This window comes from Amphimedon queenslandica, unplaced genomic scaffold (genome assembly GCF_000090795.2).
Source record: "Amphimedon queenslandica unplaced genomic scaffold, v1.1 AMPQUscaffold_13254, whole genome shotgun sequence".
Classification (NCBI taxonomy): Eukaryota; Metazoa; Porifera; class Demospongiae; order Haplosclerida; family Niphatidae; genus Amphimedon; species Amphimedon queenslandica.
The window spans coordinates 101,799-111,329 of record NW_003546510.1 but is presented as its reverse complement, the minus strand read 5'-3'; the positions used below and the strand labels follow the sequence as shown (position 1 = coordinate 111,329).

Sequence of the window (9,531 nt, the reverse complement as noted above, 5' to 3'; positions counted from 1 at the left end):
ATGTATGTATCAAAGTCAAATTTTGACCCTTCTTTTAACTTTATAAACTCTTTAAGCATCCCCTCTATGGCTGTCGTCTTTCCAGTGCAAGGTAGACCCATGAACGCCACTAGACATGTCGTCACTGGAATTTTCTGACGAAGGATGACGTCCCGAAATTGTCTTTGGGTAATCACTATAAGGACGAAAAATAGCTATAATAAGTATTTAATGCCATACTAATTAAAGGATAAAATGTTTTATTTCCAAAGATGCAATTTTAGATATTCATTTCATTTCAAAAATGATCATCGGGACATTAAAATTGGCAAAGATACTCTACATTGTTGCAATATACACAAAAAGGTGAGAAAGACAACCTCATTTTGTCAAAATTTCACAAAGTCATGTAGATACCTTACCTTTTTGATCCTTTGAGTGTACATCAAGGAATACGATAATATCCTCAACCAAAGTGCCAAAAAGGCTGTTAGTTTCATAATTGAAGCTTTCACTGCCAGTAACGAGGTCAGTGACGGTATGCCCACCTCCTGTTCCAGCAGTGGCATCAAATGGAAGGGGATAGGGGGAATCAGAATCGGCTCCATAATCATCTCCTGTTGGTGCCCGAAGAACTGGATGTACTGCCCCACTTTCATCAATATCTATACTGTCTCCAGATACATGCTCAGCTTTTATGCTATAAATAAAGCCAATTTTGCATGCAGTAAAAAAAGATAGGGGATTTTTGCTCACCTTGTATCCAAGTCCTTCTGAGCGTCCATTAACTATGAAGGGCGTGGGTGTAGACGAGATTAGGCGGGGCTCCGAAATAATGACAAAAACCAAAAACATAGATATTAAAGTACACTGTATGTGTACTCCAAAAATATGCAGACCAACTAAAGCATTATTAAAATAGATTAATATAAAATAGTAGTGTTAAGGTTTTTAAGCTTTTTTGCAATATCATCCAACCCATTTTCTCTTAGTTTAGTAATCAGAGCATGCCTGGTGGTAGGCTTGTCTGTTTGTCTTTCCCACAATAGCAGCATCAACATAACCATCTTCTTTCTGCTCTCCTCATCTTCTGGACTACTCAATTTAGAGAGTTTACTTTCATCAATATTCAGTGCTTTTTTAAAGGCATCAAAATCATGAATTTCGGCTTTCATAATGCTAATAATGTCCCGAGAATCAATACCTATAATGAATGATTTACAATTTAAGCACATGCAATTGAATTGACACATACTTTCATTCATTCTTGCTTCACTACCTTCGCTTAACAATTCACACTACACATGAACAAAACAATAGTAAATGTACAGATAAATTGTGTAGTGCATTCAGACTATTATATACCTGTTTTGCTGCCTTGCTCCAGCATAATCTAAAATTATTTTCAGCTGAACAAGCATCACAAAGTTGAGGCTCACAATCATAATAGAGAAAATGACATCCACCTTCAGGAGATGCACAGGGAACGGCAAAACTGTATTTCAGGTCACGTATTATATTAAATTTTTTTTGGAGACATTGACATGAACCAGTGATAACTTTTTTGCATGCTTCAACTGCTGCTGGAGATGTGAGTATGTCGTTAGAGTTGTTCATTATTCTTAATCTTGTCTTGCTTCCTTTGTATATCATTTCTATCTTAACAGGAGGACTATTCTTGGATTGGAATAAAAATTGTGAAACGTTGCTGTGTTCTGTAGCAATAAGAACAGCATCTTCATTATTCTCCAAAATGGAATTACTAATGCAAGCTTGTACATTGGCTGGGAAGTTGACACTCTCTATCTCAATGAAAGCATAATCATTCTCTTCTTCTGATGGTTTGTAAACTTCACGGGTTCTTGCTAACGGTAAATAATAGTGTGCCTCATCAGGTTGCTGCTGATTGTCAATGAGGATAGACTGACCACTTTCAATTTTAGAGGCCATTGCAATTGTCGTAAGAACTAACATAAAATCTTGAGCACTCTCTGGATGCTTGTAAAAAATTTCCTTGACAGATGATTCTGATATGATTCCATACTTCAGCAGATTGGCAGCATACGGTTCTCCTTCTTGAGGATAAAAAAGTTTGTTCAGGTACTGAGTGAACTCCCAAATATTGACAATGACAATATCTTTAATACTGTCATACTGAGGCATGTGGAGAACACTACCAAAATCTGTGAATGTTTTTAAAAATTCATCAACCTCTGTCTCTGTCATCTTCAGCTTCTTTGCCATATCTAGAATAAAACTTTTTCGTAGGATCATAACTTTTGATCCTTTGCTATCAAGAGATATAACAAGGCTTCGAAAAACTATCCATCGAAGAGGAATGTGTATCGTACCTTGCTTGTATTTGCTTTTAATGAGGGCTTCTATTTCATCTCCAAACTCCTTAGCAATAGACTGGACATCATCCATGTCAACTTGTAGCCAGTGTTGTAGGAACTGGTCTACGTCTTGAGATTTCGCTTGTTTCATAATCTCTTCTTTGGCTTTACTTATACCAGAATTGGTAGCTGATTCCTTTCTTGTAGCTACCATAACAGTAGCATTCAGTGCTTCTTCTTCTTCATTGCGCTGCTGCTGAGTGTAACCAACTGTAGCAAAATGGAGGAGATACGTGAGTCGAGACCTTTGCTGCATAACCAAAACATCATCTTTTCGCTTTCCATAAAGATCAGAAGGTAGATCAGGTGTCTTACCAAGATTTGGTGCATCTCTATCCAGTGAGAAGAAAGCAAGACGAATGTGTTGGTGGCAGGACAACAACATAATTGATAAGAAATCATAAAGAGCTTTATTGACACCAACATCGATTACATTAATAAAAGAGATACCATCTTGGAGTAAGGCCAGTTTTCCAGGCTCGTCTTTGATTTTCTCCAGTACATATTGTGCCCTGCCCATTAACCATCGCACATGCTTATCCATTCCTCCAGAATCTTGTGACCGACTACCCATTTCAAACTTAATATCTGCCACACATGGGTTTCGACGAATTATATTGTAAAGAATTGAAAATATTGCCCCATAGCGATTGGTGGCAAAGGACCAGGCGTACTTGTCATGTTGTGAACTGCCAAGAGCACACAGCTCATATATCGACAGAGATTCCTTATTTTTCTTTCTTTTGAGGTATTGATCAAATCCTAACTTTGCCTCAGGCTTTAATTTTATCCTGTGCTTAAGGACGGACTCCAAAACAGTTGTCTTTCCACAGCTAGGTAAGCCCATGACTGCTACAAGACTCGTTACAACTGGGACCTTTTCGTTGAGAATGATATTCCAAAATACATCAAGAGAGATTTTTTTATCTATCAAATAAAGATACATGTGATGTAAGTTTATTACTTTGAATGCTAAAATATTATCAAATGTTGATAAACAAAAACTAAACTAGATTATTTTTGAATAAGGAAAAAACAACATGACTATTTTAAATCCCGTGCAGTCTGAAATACAGAGCAAATGATCAAAATATATACATAACCTACCAAATGGTTCAACTTTAAGGGCAATGGCTATGTCATCAAAGGCATCATCAAATTGGGTTTTATCCTGGTAAGTGTAATCTTGATCACCAATAACAAAGCAGGTATCCTGATCACTAGGGGTACTAGCAGCATCAATTGATTCATCCAACTGAAAATCACTGAAACAAAAGAAGAACACTTAACAAAAGAAAGTGTTCAGTCTATATAATGATAAGTTCTAAAAAGCACGAATCTCACAGTCAGTGACATAATGTTATGTATTGTCTATTATCCTGCCTAATGCCTATGACTTACCTAGATGCCATCTCTTTTCTCTCAGAAACTCAACTTGACAATGTCACTCCCCTTCCAACTTCCAAGTTCCACCTACAGTTTGATTACAGAACATCTACTACTCCCATTTCTAAGAAATTATGAATATGATCTTGAACACCTCAAAATTTACACAACAATGAAAACAATGTTGTAGGCACAAATGACACAAAGCATAAGCATAATTTTTAGTCTAAAAGTATGTTGTCATTGAGGCTAGTAAAATAACTTTGAAAATTTAAAACCACAGTACTCTCTAATATACATGTTAAAACTAACATTATTTAGCTGAACGAAAAATAATTAAAAACTGAAGATAAAATTAATAGTGTATACCATCATAATTATTCTAACTGCTTTCATGTTCAAACCGAAGTGCACCCTCTAAAGCTGCTGTCCATTTTTCCCGCAATCGTTTAGCGACACGTTCTGTTGGTCCCCCTACACTAGACAGAGCCTCTAAAAATGTCACACAATGTCCCTCTAGGTCAGACTTAGAGTCCAATATATTCATCATAGATACAAAACAAGTAGCTATGGCATCATAAGTTGGTGACTGTTGAACCTCAGGAGGAATCATATGAACCTCAAACAGTTTGTTAGCAATATTGTCCAGAGAAAACTGGAGGAGTTCAGCAAAATCAGTGTGATTCTCAATCATCACTTGCTTGATCTTTTGTTTAGCTGTTTTAATATCAAAACCTACAATACCAATAGTAATAGCTAGTCATAACATGTTGTGTACATTTACCTCCTTCTCTTCTTCTTTTAGTTAGTACTGGAATAGTTTCATCATTGCCACTGGCTGCATTAGCAGCAACTAATATACATAACATGTATATAATGAATATTAATAAACTGATTATTACCTGCAGTATGATGAGCTGTTCTTTGTGACATCTGAATATAAAATGTAACAGGATCAGCCACACCCTCTACTGGTACAGAGTAGTATAATATAGGAACAGCATCAGGTGATGAATAGACCGATATGAGACAAGATGGAGGAAGAGAATAATCTTTGTCACCAAAATTGTAAATGTCCTCTTGATATAACTATATTATGAAAGTAATTTGATGAAACAATCCATAAAATAGTTTTTACCTTGCAAGGTTTTATGTGAGGTTTAATACTCCATCCAGTAAATGGCTCATCTTGTGGAGCATTTAAATTTAATTCAACAAAACCATCAGGAGATGCAATACGAAAGTAAAAATGAGGTCTTCGTTTTGCATGTGGATGTTCTTTTTTAATGAACTATAGAACTAATGAACAAGTTATCAATCATACTATGAATTACTTCAAGGAGAGCATCTAATTTTTTAACGGCAGTGAATGTCACTAGATCTTGTACACCATCTTCCTCATAATAAACCAGACCAGCATAATTTGTAGCCTCCTTTACACCAGTGGGCTGTACTTCTAGTAATAATATACAGTACATACAGTATCAATAAAGTGTATATTTAGTTATTTACCACCTTTAGTCTCAGTATTTGGTTTATTGACTACTTCAGCTTCACTCTTACAAGCAACAAGTGAAGTACCAACAAGCACATTATTCTCATCAACTTGCTCCTTCTCTTCCACAGTTTCTACATGCACAGGATCAGCTTCATCTTGTCCTCCCTTTTGCTGTTGTAGTTCCAATAGTTCTGGTTGTTCCTGTGACTCCTTCTCTCCTTCTCCTTCTTGTTGGTTTCCTCCTTCTCTTTGATGATCTTGCTCTCCATCTTGTGATTGTGATTGATCTCCTTTCTGCAACTGAGATTCTTCTGGGTGCTATCCTTGTTGTTGCGACTGCTCTTGTTTTTCCTGTCTCTCTTGTCCCTCCTCTCCTTGTTGTCCATTGGTTTGTTCATTAGCTCCTGATTGCTGTTGCTGGGCTAGTACTGTCAGTGCATCTCCTCCTTGTTCCTGTTCTCCTTCTTGTGACTGTGATTGATCCCCTTCTTGTGACTGCTCTCCTTGGATTTGTGGGTTAACTACTGGTTGTTGGTGAGGGACTGGTGCATTTCCTCCCTGAGCTGGTACTATACCTGCTCCTTGAGATCCTGTTCCTTGTTGCTGCTGACCTCCTCCTCCTCCTCCTCCTCCAGTCATAGATACTATTAGCAATCCCAGTATGCACACCAAACAGAAATCTTTACGCTCAATGAATCCATACCCACCATTAGAGCTAAACTCTCCTCCCTCAACTAATTTAAACTGGTAAGGAAGACTGGGTGTGCTCATGGGAGCTATAGCAAACTTTAAGTATTGTGCGAGATCTGGTTGTCCTGTTAAATCAACACAGTGCTGTATCTCTAACTTGAGTCGTTTGAGGAGAGGCTTTGAGAGTGATACTGCATACACAGCACTCACTAGGACAGTATTAGGAGGAAACTGGAACTGTCCTCCTACAAGAGCAACCACTGCTGCTTCTACTGTCTCAGAGGACAATAGGCTTCCTTCTTGCACTCCAATCCTTAGACCATATTTCTCCCAATTCATCAGTTGAGGTTTGTCTCCTTGAATTAAGAACAGCTTCTTCTCTGCTACCTGAACATCACTCAGACATTCCAAATTATCTAGCATTACAAATACATTTGCATGAAGCCTTTATATCTTACCTATTGAAGGGATTTCAGCGGACACACTTACAGTCTTCTTATTGCTAAATTGATCCTGCTCAAGTAAAGATTTCTTTTTCTCTACAATTTCTTGATCATCTAAACAAAACACACCATAGTCCATATAGGTACAAAATTTACAAAGCTAAATTCTAAAAAATTTTAAGCAAAATCATGATATTAGATTATAAATTGAAATCCAGATCAATAAATTGTGTGGCCATACATGGTATACATATACACAAAACTCTACACCATGCATGCAGGATATGTTAATAATCTAATGCATACTGACTTTTCTGAGAATTGAGACTTTCTAGTTTTACAGCAATACTATCGCACCCATTTTCCCTTAGTGTGCTTAACAGAGAATATTTAGTAGGATTTTCTGTTTGTCCTTCCCACAAAAGTAGCATCCACATCATTGCTTTCTTCCTGCTGTCATCATCTTCTGGACTAATTAATAATTTACTTTCATCAATGTTCAGTGCTTTTTTTAATGCATCAAAATCATATTTGTTTGTAATAATACTAGAAATATCTTCAAATTTGAGTGATTTATCTAAAAACATAACATTAATAAGCAATAACTGAATTGACACATACTTTCATTCATTCTTGCTTCACTACCTTTGCTTAACAATTCACACTACATAAAAAATGCAAAAAATTAAATACACATTACCAAGAGTAGATGACTCTTGACATCACAAATTAGGTTGTTGCATTATGCTATTATTATTATTATTATTATTATTATTATTATTGGGGTTACCTGCTTTGCTGCTGTGCTCCAGCAGAATCTTAAATTATTTTTATCTAAACAAGCATCACAAAATTGAGGGTCACGACCAAAATAAAGAAAATGACAGGCATTTTTAAATGATGCACAGGGAACAGCAAAACTGTATTTGAGGTCTCGTATAGTATTAATTTTTCTTTGAAGACACCAGCATGAAGCAGTAATTACTTTGTAACATGCTTCAACTGCTGCTGGAGATGTGAGTAGGTCTATGTCACTAGAGCTGTTCAGTATTCTTAATATTGTCTTGCTTCCTTTGTATATCATCTCTATTGTAATGGAAGGACCACTCTTGGATTGGAATAAAAATCGTGAGACATTGCTGTAGTCTGTGGCAATAAGAACAGCATCATCATTATTCTTCATAATGGCATAGCTAATGCCAGCTTGTACATTGGCTGGGAAGTTGACACTCTCTATCTCAATGAAAGCATAATCAATCTCTTCTTCTGGTGCTGCGTACACTTCACGGATTCTTGCTAGTGGTAAATAATAGTGTACTTCAGGCAAAAGAGGATTCTTGTCAACAAGAATAGACCGACCACTATTGATTTTAGAGGACATCCCAATAGTCGTAAGAACTTTCATGAAATTTTCAGCAAATTTATCAGGATACTTGTAGAAGATTTTCTTCACAGATGATTCCGATATGATTCCATACTTTAGCAGATTGAGAGCATTTGGTTCTCCTTCCTGAGGATAGTAAATTTTGTTCAGGTACTGAGTGAACTCCCAAATATTGACAATGACAATATCTTTAATATCATCATACTGAGGCATGTAAAGAATGCTGCCAAAATCTGTGAAAGTTTTTAGAAAATCTTCAACTTCATCCTCTTTCATCATCAGCTTGTCTGCCATTTCTATGATATATTTCTTGGGCAGGATAATTGCCTTTGTTTCGTTACTGTCCAGTGACACTACAAGACTCCTCAAAAATATCCATCGAAGGGGAAGCTGTATCGTGAGCTGCTCGTATTTGTTCTTGATAATATCTTCCATCTTTTGCCCAAATTCTTTTGTAATGGATTTTTTGTCATCAATATCGATTAGTATCCAGGTCTTTAGAAACTGGTCTACACCTCTTGATCTTGCTTGCTCAATTATTTCCTCTTTGGCTTGATCCAAAGAAGGTGTGCTTCCTGTTGCTGAGCTTTTCCTTGTTGCAATCATAACTGTAGCATTCTTTGTTTCTTGTTCATGCTGGTCTTTTGTGGTGTAACCAACTGTAGCAAAATGGAGGAGATATGCGAGTCGTGACCTTTGCTGCATAACTAATACATCATCTCTTCTTTCTCCATAGCGATTAGAAGGTAGGTCAGGTTTCTCATTCAGTTTAGCCCCATCTCTATTCAATGAAAAGAAAGCAAGGCGAATGTGTCTGCCACAAGAAAGAAGCATCATAGATAAAAAGTCGTAAAGAGCTTTGTTGACGCCAACATCCATTACGTTAATAAGAGAAACTCCATCTTGAATGAGAGTCAGCTTGTCCGACTCATCTTTAATTTTTTTAAGTAAATCTTGAATATTAAGCATCAACCATTGAACATGCTGGTCAATGACAGACTCTGACTTTTGATCTCCAAATTCAAACTCAATTTTTGATACAATTGGGTACCGACGAATCAGACCACAAAGAATTGAAAAGATTGCCCCATAGCGCTTAGTAGCAAAGGACCAGGCATACATGTCATGTCGTGAACTGCCAAGAGCACACAGCTCATATATTGACAGACACTGTTCATTTTTCTTTCTTTCAAGGTAATGATCAATTCTTGCTCCAGCTTTCAATTGCACTTTTTGCTTGAGAATGGATTCCAAAACTTTTGTTTTTCCAGAGCTAGGTAAACCCATGACTGCTACAAGACTTGTTGTCACTGGAACTTTTTGCTTGAGAATGATATTCCAAAAAACATTAGACGAAATTTTTTCACCTAAAATAAAAATTGAGTTAAACTAAGAAGTGAAACTACATATATTATGGGAAATGCAGGGTTTCACACTATAAGTATGCTAAGTGAGCTAAAAGGCATGCTTCATGCACTTTTGGAGCAATTTCTCCAAAAAATTTTGAAAAATACCCTGCATAGTGTAATAACTATAGATCTACATGTACTATTTTGTCAAATTTTTGAGCAAATTAAAAAGCTTATTAAATCAGAACCTACCAAGTGGCCTGGCAACAAGTTTAACAACAAGTGCAGCAGGAATATCATCAAGAGTACCAACAAAGTCACTGTTTTGTTGGTATGAACCAAAGCCCCCGGGAACAAATTCAGGTTTACTATCATTGTCAGCAGTACTGATCTCTTCTGGTTCTTG

General features: G+C 36.6%; 3 protein-coding genes across 3 annotated transcripts; all 3 read right to left on the bottom strand.

Annotated features, from left to right (window-relative positions):
* Positions 1-862: 862 nt before the first annotated feature.
* On the bottom strand, positions 863-3,844 carry LOC109584041 (uncharacterized). The gene is made up of 5 exons (XM_019999602.1): positions 3,777-3,844; positions 3,483-3,640; positions 1,345-3,302; positions 1,235-1,277; positions 863-1,183 (listed from the first exon to the last, which is right to left on the bottom strand). Exons 1-5 carry the CDS (start codon positions 3,785-3,787, stop codon positions 903-905), a joined length of 2,451 nt encoding a protein of 816 aa, XP_019855161.1. The 5' UTR covers positions 3,788-3,844; the 3' UTR covers positions 863-902.
* On the bottom strand, positions 3,780-5,574 carry LOC109584030 (uncharacterized; the record flags this gene model as incomplete). The annotated part of the gene is made up of 7 exons (XM_019999592.1): positions 3,780-3,848; positions 4,131-4,496; positions 4,546-4,614; positions 4,664-4,850; positions 4,900-5,052; positions 5,096-5,217; positions 5,274-5,574. Coding segments are annotated over 6 exons (1,185 nt in total), but the record flags the coding sequence as incomplete, so codon positions are not given.
* LOC109584039 (uncharacterized) lies at positions 5,553-9,525 on the bottom strand. Its single transcript, XM_019999600.1, has 6 exons — positions 9,378-9,525; positions 7,183-9,143; positions 7,014-7,056; positions 6,703-6,969; positions 6,408-6,506; positions 5,553-6,365 (listed from the first exon to the last, which is right to left on the bottom strand). The coding sequence occupies exons 2-6, from the start codon at positions 9,061-9,063 to the stop codon at positions 5,578-5,580; spliced, it is 3,078 nt and encodes a 1,025-aa protein (XP_019855159.1). The 5' UTR covers positions 9,064-9,143; positions 9,378-9,525; the 3' UTR covers positions 5,553-5,577.
* Positions 9,526-9,531: the final 6 nt, after the last annotated feature.

Excerpts from the sequence above, each read along its gene's own strand:
- LOC109584041 (XM_019999602.1), bottom strand. Across the intron at positions 1,278-1,344 it reads GGAGCAAGGCAGCAAAACAG|TGTGAATTGTTAAGCGAAGG; the intron begins GTATATAATAGT and ends GTTCATGTGTAG. Across the intron at positions 1,184-1,234 it reads TGAAGCAAGAATGAATGAAA|GTATTGATTCTCGGGACATT; the intron begins GTATGTGTCAAT and ends CATTCATTATAG.
- LOC109584039 (XM_019999600.1), bottom strand. The coding sequence starts at position 9,063 with ATGGGTTTACCTAGCTCTGGAAAAACAAAAGTTTTGGAATCCATTCTC. Across the intron at positions 7,057-7,182 it reads GGAGCACAGCAGCAAAGCAG|TGTGAATTGTTAAGCAAAGG; the intron begins GTAACCCCAATA and ends TTTTTTATGTAG. Across the intron at positions 6,970-7,013 it reads TGAAGCAAGAATGAATGAAA|ATAAATCACTCAAATTTGAA; the intron begins GTATGTGTCAAT and ends TTATGTTTTTAG.